Here is a 13,336-nt window from a genome sequence, read left to right on the forward strand (position 1 = left end):
AATTGTAAAAAGATCAATGAAACGAGTATTGTGCTGCCGAATCCAGGTAAAAATTTTGTTGAATTTAAAAATTTCCAAAACAAGGAGCGTGTACCATTTATAATATATGCGGATTGTGAAAGTCTCTTGATTCCTGCCGAAGCACCACAACAAGCCAGCAATACTGAGGTTTTTCAAAACCACAAAATGCTCAGTATTGGATATTATTTAAAGTGTGCCTTTGATGACTCCTTGTCCATATACAAAGCATCTCCAAAAGATGAAGAAGATCCAGCTAAATGGTTTTCAACTGAGTTAAAAAATTTGTCTGACAATCTTGATAGGACATTTAAAAATCCTGTACCAATGGAAGTGTTAAGTCCTTAGAAACTTGCTGATTTTAGAAATGGAAGTACATGTCATATTTGTAGAAATAAAATCAAGCATGGGGATATAAAAGTAAGAGACCATTGTCATCTAACTGGGAAGTATCGTGGCCTCGCACATCGTGATTGTAATATTAATTATCATGAATCGCAGATCATTCCTGTTGTTTTTCATAACTTAAGCGGTTATGACGCTCACTTTATAATTGATGCAATTGCTACTGGATTTGAAGGAAATGTTTATCTACTTCCAATAAACAAAGAAAAGTATATCAGCTTTACTAAAAATGTAAAAGGTAGTTTTATCAAATTTCGTTTTATAGATTCATTTAAATTCATGGCATCATCATTGGACAAGTTAGCATCCTATCTCGACGAATATAAAATTGTAAATTGAGTGTTTTCTAATTACAATGACGATAAAATTCAATTGTTAACACGAAAAGGAGTTTTTCCCTATGAGTATATTGACTCAAGAGAAAAACTCGACGAAACTCAATTACCACAGAAAGAAAAATTTTATAGCACTTTAAACGATTCAAATGTATCAGAGGAAGATTATGCACATGCACAGAATGTGTGGAGTGAATTTAATTGTCAAAATCTAGGTGATTATGTTTTTTTATATATGCAAACCGATGTATTGTTACTCGCGGATATTTTTGAAAATTTTAGGAATCAGTGTATAATAGCTTACGGTCTTGATCCTGCGCATTATTATACAACACCAGGGCTGACATGGGATGCCATGTTAAAGTATACGAATATAAGACTGGAACTTCTTACAGGTATAGATATGGTAATGTACATTGAACGAGAAATAAGAGGTGGGGTGAGTCAGTGTTGCAATCGTTACGCGAAAGCTAATAATCCATACATGACGAATTATAATGAAAACGATGAGACGTCTTATATCGTATACTTTGACGCAAACAACCTTTATGGTTGGGCAATGGTGCAGTCGCTTCCGTATGGTGGTTTCGAGTGGATTGAAAATATTGATAACAATTTCGATTTTAACATTTCAGATGATGGGCCAATTGGCTACATTTTAGAAGTTGATTTAGATTATCCCGAGGAATTGCATGATAAACACAGTGATTTTCCGTTTTGTCCTGAACGCTCGAAGCCACCAGGATCAAAAGAGCAGAAGCTCCTAACTACTCTCCTACCAAAACGAAAGCACGTTCTCCATTATCGTGCTTTAAAACAAGCTATTGCCAACGGTCTTGTACTAGTTAAAATTCACCGTGTTTTGAAATTTGAGCAATCCACGTGGTTAAAAAGTTATATTGATTTCAATACTGAACGCAGAACTAATGCTAAAAATGAATTCGAGAAAAACTTATTTAAACTAATGAACAACGCGGTATTTGGCAAAACAATGGAGAACGTGCGAAAACATGTTGACATTAAGCTTGTGACAAAGTGGGAGGGTAGATATGGAGCTGAAGCCTTAATCTCCAAACCTAATTTCCACAGCAGAGCCATCTTTAACGAAAACTTGGTTGCTGTGGAACTAAGGAAAATGGAGGTTTTAATGAACAAGCCACTTTATATAGGTTTGGCAGTCTTGGACGTTTCAAAAACATTGATCTATGACTTTCATTATGATTATATGCTAAAAAAATATGATGCAAAGATATTGAAATTATTGTACACCGACACCGACAGCCTTATTTATGAAATCAAATGCTCTGACATTTATGCAGACATGAAAGAAGATATTCACAAATTCGATACTTCAGATTATCCGGCTAATAACGTGTACAATATTCCGCAAGCCAACAAAAAGATATTAGGACTCATGAAAGATGAATGCTGTGGTAAAATTGTCACAGAATTTGTTGGCTTGCGGAGCAAAATGTACAGCGTCCGCGTTGAAGAGAAAGATTTCATAAAAAAGGCTAAAGGTTTAAAAGCTGGAGTTGTTAAGAAAAATATTAATTTTAACGATTATTTATATTGTCTACGAAATGTTAAAATTCAATCTAGAACTCAGTATTCTATTAGATAAAAACTACACAAAGTACAAACTTTGAAACAAACAAAAATTGCTTTAAGTCCTTACGACGATAAAAGATTTCTGTTATCCAATAGCACCGATACCCTTGCATGGGGACATTGTAAAATTATAAAAATCTATAATGACGGTGATGATGATGATGATGATGAAACAATGTAAATAGAAAAAAAATTATAATTTGTCAGAAATGGAGAAATGGTTGATTTAATAAAAAAGATGTTGTACATTTTATATTATGTTTATTTTATTTACGAGAGCCTTAATCTAGTTACATTTCGTTAACTTTATTTAACCTTCCTTTTAACTTATTTTAACTTTACATTCATTTTTTAACTTTTTTAACTATATTTTAACTATTTTTAACTTTACTTTAACTATTTTTAACAATTTTTAACTTATCTTTAACTATTTTTAACTTTATTTTAACTATTTTTAACTTTTTTAAACTTCATTTTAACTATTTTTAACTTTTTTTTAACTATATTTAACTTTATTTTAACTATTTTTAACTTTTCTTTAACTATTTTTAACTTATCTTTAACTATTTTTAACTTTATTTTAACTATTTTTAACTTTTTTTAACTTTATTTTAACTATTTTTAACTATTTTTAACTTTTTTTTAACTATATTTAACTTTATTTTAACTATTTTTAACTTTTTTTAACTTTTCTTTAACTATTTTTAACTTATCTTTAACTATTTTTAACTTTTTTTTACTTTATTTTAACTTTATTTTAAACTTTTCTTTAACTATTTTTAACTTTTTTTTAACTATATTTAACTTTATTTTAACTATATTTAACTCATCTTTAACTATTTTTATATATATTACATATCAGATTTTTTTATCCAACTATTGTGTGAGTTGTCAAATCCAAGCCATTTTACATATACATTGTTGCCACGGCTTTTAAGGACTTTCTCGACGAGGTAAACATCTGGATATTTAACTTTTAATAGTTCTTCTTCGTAGAAACCACCTTCGATTGGCTGATTTTCATAATCTGTAAGTTTGTATGTAACTGGTTTTGTTCGTTTGACTTGATCTACAGTAAATATTTCCGTTGTCCAGTTGGGGGTGTATCCTTTTTCAAAGATGTTTTTATGTTTGCTGACTCGAACTCTATCTCCAACTTTAAATTTTTGTCTTCTCAGTGGAATTTTTCTTAGTTTACGGATGCGTCTTATCAGTTCTCTTGTATCTTCTACGGTGACATCTTTAGGTTTCATACCAATCGTACGATGTTTTTTATTATTGTACTTTAATATGAGAATTGGTAAAAGATTAATCCATTTGTAATTGCCTTGTAAGTTGAATTCAGTCCACATCATATTTTTTAGAGTGCGGTTAAACCTTTCAACAATTGATGCTTTTAAATTACTATAAGTCGAATAGAGATTAATATTGAATTCTTGCATTAAACTCTGAAATTCAGAGTTATAAAATTCCTTGCCTCTATCAGTGTGTAAATTTTTTGGAATACGACCTTCTTTTAATATTAATTTCATGGCTAAAGATATATCTTTTCCATTTTTACTTTTTACAGGTACAGCCCAGGCATATTTGGAAAATATGTCTATTACTGTGAGCATGTATTTGAAACCTTTATTGGAATAGGAGTAAGGTATCATTTCTACCAAATCTGCTTGCCATGTTTCATCTATGCCACGCATTTGAACTTTACGACGAGGATAATTCCGTCTTGCTTGTTTATGCAGTTCAGTTACAACTGTTAACTTTTTATCATTCATCGTTTGGAATAAATGTAGTTTCCTTAATTATAATATTCTGTTGTAATTCAATTTGTTTTAGTTTTTCGTTAACTCTATCTTCGACAACTTGTATTAAAATATTTAAATCATTAATTGCTGATCTTAATGAAGATGTAATTTGAAAAATAGTTTTTATCTCGTTTCGGATAATTTGTTGTACAAGTCGTAAATTTACTGCATCATGCAGTTCTTCAGCGTCTCTAACGTTACAAAGTCTTTTGCCTTCAATATTGTAGTCTCCACTTGGGGTAACTTTAAATCCAATACCAGAAGGTCCAGGTAGTCCAGGACTTGCAACAGGTCGTGTTAAAAAATGTCCGAACACATCAATGCTCATTGTAATACTAAACACTTCTTCTTTATGCTCTCTCTTAATATATAATTCGAGCTTCACGAAGTTCTTCGATAATTGACATAATCTCATTATTATGACTTGGATTACCAGCTTGCTGTGATCCTATGAGTAGTCGTAAACGGTCAACGAGTTCATTTGGATCATCCCAATAGATGTAGTCTGGATTAAATTGTTTTTTTGCAATCATAAATTGTGGTAATATATTTTTATGCTTCTTTAAAGAACCACCACCACTTTTCTTTGGTGTACTTTTGATAAGTTTTGCAATAACATCAGTGTACTTGGAAGTTCTACTTATGTTGACAGATTCACTTGGACTATAATTTTTTCGATGTGCATTCGTAGCAATGAGAATTTCTTTATAATTTGAAAAATCATCTGAACTTATTAAAGCTTCTTTTGGTTTTTGCTTAAATAAAAGTTCAAGTAACCCAGCAGTTTTTAAATAATTTTTCTTTCCAATAAGCTTAATATGTGAACCTTCAAATTCAATAGGTGTATCACCAATCATAAAAGATCTGTTGGCAAGTTTACGTACTCCATAAACCATATCTAAAAACAGTTTTCTATTTTTATCTAACATAAAAATATATTTATTTGTAATTTTCTCATAATCTTCTTCTTCTTTTTCAAAGTTATTGCTCTTATCAAGTAAAGTTGAATTTAGTAGAGTTTTATCAAATTCTTCATCATCGTCAACAGCAGTTGAAAAAGAGAAATCATTATCATCTTTCTTGAATTTTTCAATTTTAACATTTTTGAAAGGAGTTTCAGTTACATTTGCCAACTTTTGAAGAGGTGCAACTATTGGTTGCAGAGTTTCTTTTAACAATGTCTCTGCAGCCTCTTTACCCATTCTAAGTAAGCGATGTTTTCGTCTAATAGCGTCGCTTGCTTTTGCTATTTGACGAAGTGTTTCTTGCTCTTTTCGATACATGTTTCCGTCTTGATAACATAAACTATACACGGAAAAAATTCTGGCTCTACAGACGTTTCACTCACGGCCCATTATTCGTACTGTAGGTTAGGTACATCTGTAGTCACGATATTCGCACTACGGTGGCGCGTAAGTGCTCGTCCTCTGTGCCTCATCTGTGGCTCGGCAGACGAGCCAGAGAATAATTTTCGGTTGTGCCAGAAATTAGTTCGTAATCTTATCGACAGTAAAAAAACTTATACAATATTTAAAAGTTTATGTACTAATAATAGTTGGTCCTAATAAATGTTTTTATCAATTAAATATGCATAGCTTCATAAGTGCAAAATGAAAAATATTATAAAATCATTAAAGGGCTTTATAAAAATGCAGATAACCAAAAACTCGAGACAGATGTTATGTTGAAGAAATTTGATTTATTTTTCAATTAATTGTAAAGTACATAAACAATATAAATAGTATACAAAAATTATAGAAAATGCTGTATAAACAATTAATATATTAAAAATAAATAATATCACATATAAATGAATTTAAATAAATTAAATTAATTATATTTAAATAAATAATTTAAAAAATTTTTTATTACTTCTCAGATTATTTTATTTTTTAAAAATATTTGTAAAATTTTTGAATTCAATTTATTATTTAATTTTTTCAATTTTACCAATAAATTATTTTAATTATTTAATTAATTATTAATTAACTCAATTTAATTAAAATTAAAAAGACTATTCTATAGTTTTCAGTTCTATAATTCAATTTTTTTTATTAAACAAACACAAATTTAATTTATTAACAGGAATTTTTAGGTCTGCTATGAAATAATGAAATATAAATTATACAAAATATAAATTTATTAAGAAAATGTAATATATTTTTATACAATAATTGTTGAGAGGTAAAGAAAAATCATGCTTCCTTCAGTTTCATGACAATTACAAATTACATTATAGACCGTATTGAGTGACGACGTATTTAGTTTTATTCATACACACTGGCAAAGCCTGAGCAATTCTAGGCAAATCTTCATGCTTTACAAGGATTTTTTTACCTATAAATTTCACAATGTATGCGTGAAAATGAAAATCAAAAGTCACTTCTTCATAAAAAATTACATAAAAGTAAATTTTGTTGTCTAGAAAAACAATGTCCAATATTTCCCCAAATTCGACTTCACTTTCTTTCGTATTCAAAATCAGAAATGAGCCAATGTTATATTGTGCACCTTCAATATTTACTTGACTGTAATATTTACATGAAGCGTTTTGATTGTCATCTTTAAAATACAATTTTTGTTTCTTAGAATGATTGACAGCTCCCAATTTAATAGGATTTTCATTTTCAATTGAGTGTAAAGTTTGACACATTCGCAAAGTTTGTTTCGTTGCAATTGTTTTTAAAAAATTTTTTTTACAATTTGTAGATTGTGCGGTAGATTTTATCGGTCCATGAAAAGACTCAAAACGCATACCCCAGAAATTAATTATTGGCCCATTCAGAAGCAAAAGTCTCGGATAATGTACTAAAAAGTGAAATTTAGGTTTTAAATTGCCATATAACTCTTCGTATAACGAATTCTGTTTTTCTATAAGTTGTTTTAAAACTTTTGCATCAGAACGAACAACGCGTGGCGAAAGTAATATATCTAGAATTCGACGCATATAAAGAAATAGCTGCCAATGTCTGTCATTTTTGGGTACCTTATCTCCTATAATCAAACCAAAATATTTTACGAAGTTTAACATTTCTGCCGCCGACATTTTCAAAGTTACAGTTTTTAATAAGCGATTCAAAGAAATTGCTGGTGGTTTATTTGAATTTCCAGTGGGCCCAAAATTAAAATTTTGAATTCTTAAATTAAGAGTCTGTAAGGTAAAAAATTTCTTTTCAAAAATAAAAGTGTTCAAAAGAGCGCTCATGATGTACGTACAAACACCTTCTAAAAAATCGTGCATTAAATCGACGGTTAAATTTTCCATTACGTGAAAGCCGTTGACTTTATTAAAGACACATTCTTCTTTAAGTCCACTCTTTTCTGCACCTAGCTTCAAATCACTTTCATAACTGTCTTTGGTTCTCAATTTTTTTTCATTTTCAATAAACATTTTAGCGCATTCTTCCCAAGATGCTTTACAAACTCTACAATAAAAATTACTGTTAAATGATTCTGTAAAACCTAGTATACTATTGAGTCCCAAATTGTCTCCCAAAATTAATACTAGTTGAAATTTCACTCGAGTTAAAACATTATTTACTTTGATTAAAATACCCTCTTTATTTAAAAAATTTAATTCTTCAATTAATAGTTTAAAAGTTTTTTCATTACCACATAGTTTTTTGTCAGATGAATGCAATAGAGTGGAAAAAAGAATACTGTGAAGACGAGAAGCTAAGCGAGGAGGAAGAGAAGCAATTGACACATAAACAGCTGAAAATTTGTTTGAACCTTTATGGCTACCAAGTGGGTTTCCCACTTCTAACTCGTCAAAAAAAACGTATAAAGGAAGAACAATATCATCATTGAATTTTTGAAAATAATTAGTTTGCCATAGGTCTCCTTGGATAATATTTGTGATAATGTTTGATTCTTCACTTAATTCTTTTATGTAATCCATTATATCACGAAATACTCCAGGAATTTGTAAAAATAATTTTAAAGTTTCACGTAACGGAAGAAAAATTCCCTGTATACTTTCTGGCACGAGTTTTACTTCATTGTCGACAATCGTTTCTGTTAAACTTGTTCCAATCGTAAAATATTTGTGATCAATAAACCCTTTCTTCTTTAAAAGATGAAACCGTTTCGGTTCTGTGTCCACATTCGCAAATATTGTACTATATCTATAAAAGCATCGATTTATTTCACTTAATGTAGATTTCGGAATATTTTCATTTTTTAAAATCGTCAGAATATCGTCTCTTAGCGAGGGTATAAAAATTGTGCTCACAAATTCATGACAAAAATTCATCACGTCATCTACTACTTTTCGTGGCAAATTTGAGTCACCGTACAAGAATAAAATAAATGTTAAAATGTAATTGACCGTCGCAATGATATCCATTTTATTTTCTTTTATAAATAATTAACGTCGCAGAAACAAGAACCTTAAGTAAACTAATAACACAGGAATAGTCGTTGGCAAAATTTCGAATATAACTCTGTTATATAAACTTTATAACTTTTTTAAATCTACTACAAATTTGGTGACCCAGGTGTTCTTAGTGTTTAAATAATCAAGTTTGTAAATCACCTTATCAAGGAACAACCACACAAAATCGCAAAGAAATGAGAACGAATCCAAAGCAATCAAACACTTAAAACAGCAGTCGATAGCTTTTAAGGGATCCGTAAAGGCATACCTTTCGCTGTTTACAACTATAGAAATTTGTGGATTTTCGACATTGCCCAAAAAAATTAAGTAAGGGTAAATTTCTTGACTTCTATCTATCAACCAAGTCTCAAAACTGTTCTGCTCATCATTCAAATCGTCAGCATTCTAAAACAAAAATGAATTTGAAAAAGTAATTTCTTAAATATGATTACAATGTTGATTTAATTTGAAAAAATTTTAAAGACACATTTCTCTTTACCTGTATGTGTAGAATGAAACATTTTGAACTTTCTTGCTTCGTCACAGTAACTGGTCCAGAATTGAGTTCTACTTTTTTAGGAGCAGATCTAAGAATTAATGGTAATACCATTAAAGCCAATATACTATCGTGAGTACCTAAAGACGTATTTGTTTTCAAAGAATGAATTATATTCATAATATTTACAACTTTATTATAAACATAAAAGTAAAAAATAGTTTGTAACTAACCTTTTTTGATTAATATTGCGTGATTTAGAACGAACTGTTTTACATCGACAGCTTTGGATTTTTCACAAATAAGTAAAATTTTTTTTGCCAAAATGGGCCACTCGGTTAAAAGCAATTTCGAGTAATCTGGTAATTTTTCCTTTTTCTTAGAATAAATTTCCTCTGCAATTGTGTAAAAATCCTGTTCCAACTGTAAAACAATTTTTCATAAAATTAGATAAAAATGGATTTTATTACTCGGTCGTTTCAATAATAAAATTAGAGTCAAAATGGTGACCGCTAATTTTCTAATATTATTTTTTAAAATTTTTTGAAAGACAAGTTTTAACACAAGAAAATTCTTTCTAAACAAAACTATAAGTAATAAGAAATTGTAAGAATAACGAATAAAAATAATTATTAATCATTATTATTAATAATAATTATTCAAATATATTTGAAAATAATAGAAACTTCTTAACCAATGACAATCCAAGTGGAGCTTTCAAGCATTCGAAACTTCTAAAATAAGTCTGTAAAGAACAAGTTTTAGTTTTCTTTTCCTTTTCCTGAAGCTTTATTCTCCGTTCTTTAAAAGTATCCTCCCAATATTTGGAAATTTCTGTTAATGAACTCGATTCTGGACATGAAGTTACTACAGAAGTCAAATTGCTAGCGCCTAGACAAAATAATTTGGCGTAGTTACTATATGATTATTAATTTTATTTTCAATAAATTAGAAGTAAAATCAAAGTGCCCAGCGAATCTGAAGAAAAATTTTTCCTGACTTTTCTCTGACCTTCGTTCTCTATTTTTCTACCAAGAAATTTTTTTGTTTTTTTAGGTAACGATCTCTGTAAATTTAAACATTTGATAAAATAAAATTAATATGAACTTTTAGCGACTTTCTATTCGTAAAATTTTTTTAACTTTATAAATATAATTATTTTTGAAAATTTTTATAAAAGTTCCCTGACTTTTTATTAAATTTTCTGACTTTCCCATGAATAAAAAAATCCCTATTATTTTCTGACCGCCAGACACTCTGGAAATAACTGTCTCTTACTCTGGTCACTAATTTCATTTACAGAGTTTTCGTCTGTTAAAATGTCTGCTTCACGAAAGTCTTTTCTGACAAGCCTATAATAATTGTACATGCATCCTCTGGCACTTACGGTATCTCTACTTTTACTTTCGGAATATGGAACATAAAGATACTCGGGATCTTCCGTAGGAAACAATTCTGTCACTTGATCTCTTATTCTTTTAAAAACTGCAGATTTTATTCTATAGAAAAATAAAAAACTAAAATAAATAAATCAAAAACGAAAGACAGTTCAACTTACTTATGATTTATCGGATCCTCTGCTATTTCTCTGTAAATGATCAAGTGTTTTAATAGAGAGTAATCAACATATCTGTTTTTCTTATATTTCCCCAATATTACTTTTCCTGGTAGCGAAGAATTTAAAAAATGATACAAATCATTCTCTATGAAAATAAATTCATCTGAAAAAATAAGAAATATTTGTAAAGTGAAAATTGGAGATTTCAATTTAATAAATAAATAAATGAAATTAATAAATAAACAACTTGTAAAATTTAGGAAATCTGCGTAAATTTTATAAAAGGAGTGATAATATAGATACTAAAAAGTTTATCTTGAAAAAATGTTCAGAATTTTTTAAAAAATAAAATGTATTATGCGTACAAAAAAATAAAATATTTAAAGAAATTATCAGTCTAAACTATGCAAAATGTCCAATGTTTTATTATTTATCTATCGTTTATAAAATAGACTTTCATTACGATTATTTAAATTCCAAATAAAAAATACAAAAACAATTAATCACAATAATATTGTCTAAAACAATCGCTTAAAAACTTCCAATACCACAACTTTCACTAAGATGAGATGCCGATTCCTTGGCTTGAGAATTATCCAAGGCATTGTTTTGACTATCTACTGCCGACGAATTTGAAACCCCGTCTCGAGAATCTTCGTTGATAATATTTACGGAATTATCTAATGTTGGATTTAAATTACCGAAGGGATTTTCTATTGACGAATTTTCAAATTGAACTTCCATTTCTTCGATAGAAATGTTTTTATCACCAATTTGCGACATAATTAATTTTTTCAAAAATTTCGAAAAAATTCTCCATTCATTAACGACTTGCTACTTTAACGAAATTTATCTGTTATTTACTGATAAAGTAAAATAATATTTAAGTGAAAAAGCTGTAAACAAATGATATATCAAACAAATTTTGTGACAGATATAAAAAAGTTTAACTTAACCTACAAATTTCAATCCGAAGCCTTTAAAAACTTGATTTTGTCTATATATATTATATTTGCACACTATTTTCACAAATACATTTTAATAAATTTTGTAAATTAACAATTTTTTATATGAAAGCGATAAAATGTACTTCGAATTGGAATATAAGAGGTTAGGTTGAACAACAATTTAACAAAGGTTAAAACATTTACATCTCTTTGAAGTGAATAAATTTAAAAAAATGTTTAAAAAGTACTATAGAAGTTTTTACTTACATCTTAGCATTTCGCTATACAGACTTACCGGCCAGTCCGTCTGAAGAGCCAGAATTTTTTCCGTGTACTAATTTGAAATGAAATAAAGTCCTTATATTTATATTGTAATAAAGCAATCAAATCCCTTCCTATATCTTCCTTCATTAATATTCCTATCTTTATCAATAACGACAAATCCATATTTATCAGATTTCCAACATTCTGAACATAAATCACGAAATTGAGTATAAGACATGTCTGTATTTACATGATCTTCGTAGACATGTTTTAAATTTTTTTCATCTTGTCTAAAAAGCACCAGTAAATTTACATTATCTCGCACCAAGTGTTTTGGAATACGAGCATATGTTTGACACAAGTAGAAACTGTCAACATTTACATGTCTACCCATACAAAAGAAAGCTCTAACATTGTCTTGCTTTTCACAAGCAATATCATCAAAGATGAATATTGAGTTTGGTTTAGCATCTTTTGGAGATACTACTTCTTCATGCTCACTAAATGGAAAGTATTCAATTCCATCCACGTCATGAATTACATTTTTTAAAAATTGATATTTTGGCTGCTGCAGAGATTTAGAGTATAGGTAAATATTTTCAAAACTTAAACCATTTGGATGTATGATTAAAGAGAGAAGAGCGTTTGTTTTACCACAATTTGAGGGACCACAAAAGACAGCTCGGATGGTATCTGAAAACAAGCTACCATGACGTTGAATTTTTTTCTCACTACTTTCAACGTCAATACTTGTGATTGGGAGTGCTACAGGTTGTTTCGTGAACTGCATCTTGACAGTAACTGCTCTGTAAACTATAAATACTCGGCTTTTATAGTCTTACAGTCAGTTGCACATCAAACTTCATAGAGTGTAGAATGATTTTACATCGAAGTGATAAAAAACATCTTTGTCGTGGTAGAGGATTAGTTAACCGTATTATCAATAGTTTACCTTTTGAATTACATTTACCTGGATATCAATTCTGTGGACCCGGTACAAAGTTGACAAAAAGATTAGCACGTGGTGATAAAGGTGTTAACCCATTAGACGCTGCATGTAAAGCACATGATATTGCATATTCGCAAAATCAAGAAAACATTAAAGCAAGAAACGTTGCAGACCAAGAGCTAGCTGAAAAGGCGTGGCAACGTGTTACAGCTAAGGATTCTAGTATCAGTGAAAAGGCAGCAGCTTTAGCGATATCAGGAACGATGAAAGCTAAATCAACATTAGGTATGGGAATGAAAAGGAAGAAAAAGTCTACAATAAAGAAGAAAAGAAAAACCATGTGTAAGAAAAAGCGACTAGTATTAAGAAGAGGGAGCTCTTGCTGGTGGAGCTTCAGGTATAGTGAAAGCTGTAAATAAGGCTAAAACTGCCAAGGAACAACTTGTTGAAGCTCAACGACATAATAAAGCAATGGAAGCAATATCTCTTGGAAAAGGTTTACATCTCAAACCCTACCGACAAGGACTTGGTCTTCATATTAAACCCTACATTCAGGGAAAAGGATTAAAA

At 29.5% G+C, this 13,336-nt stretch overlaps 2 protein-coding genes across 2 annotated transcripts; both read right to left on the reverse strand.

Moving 5' to 3' along the window:
- Positions 1–3,220: 3,220 nt before the first annotated feature.
- Positions 3,221–3,724, reverse strand: LOC127283121 (uncharacterized). The gene has a single exon (XM_051307804.1). The coding sequence runs from the start codon at positions 3,722–3,724 to the stop codon at positions 3,221–3,223; it is 504 nt and encodes a 167-aa protein (XP_051163761.1).
- A 4,890-nt stretch (positions 3,725–8,614) lies between these two features.
- LOC127283130 (uncharacterized) lies at positions 8,615–11,714 on the reverse strand. Its single transcript, XM_051307816.1, has 6 exons — positions 10,607–11,714; positions 10,327–10,547; positions 9,743–9,939; positions 9,282–9,471; positions 9,052–9,188; positions 8,615–8,957 (listed from the first exon to the last, which is right to left on the reverse strand). Exons 2-6 carry the CDS (start codon positions 10,415–10,417, stop codon positions 8,634–8,636), a joined length of 939 nt encoding a protein of 312 aa, XP_051163773.1. The 5' UTR covers positions 10,418–10,547; positions 10,607–11,714; the 3' UTR covers positions 8,615–8,633.
- Positions 11,715–13,336: the final 1,622 nt, after the last annotated feature.

This window comes from Leptopilina boulardi, unplaced genomic scaffold, assembly GCF_019393585.1.
Source record: "Leptopilina boulardi isolate dan_hultmark-lab unplaced genomic scaffold, ZJU_Lbou_2.1 LbouV2_308, whole genome shotgun sequence".
Classification (NCBI taxonomy): domain Eukaryota; kingdom Metazoa; phylum Arthropoda; class Insecta; order Hymenoptera; family Figitidae; genus Leptopilina; species Leptopilina boulardi.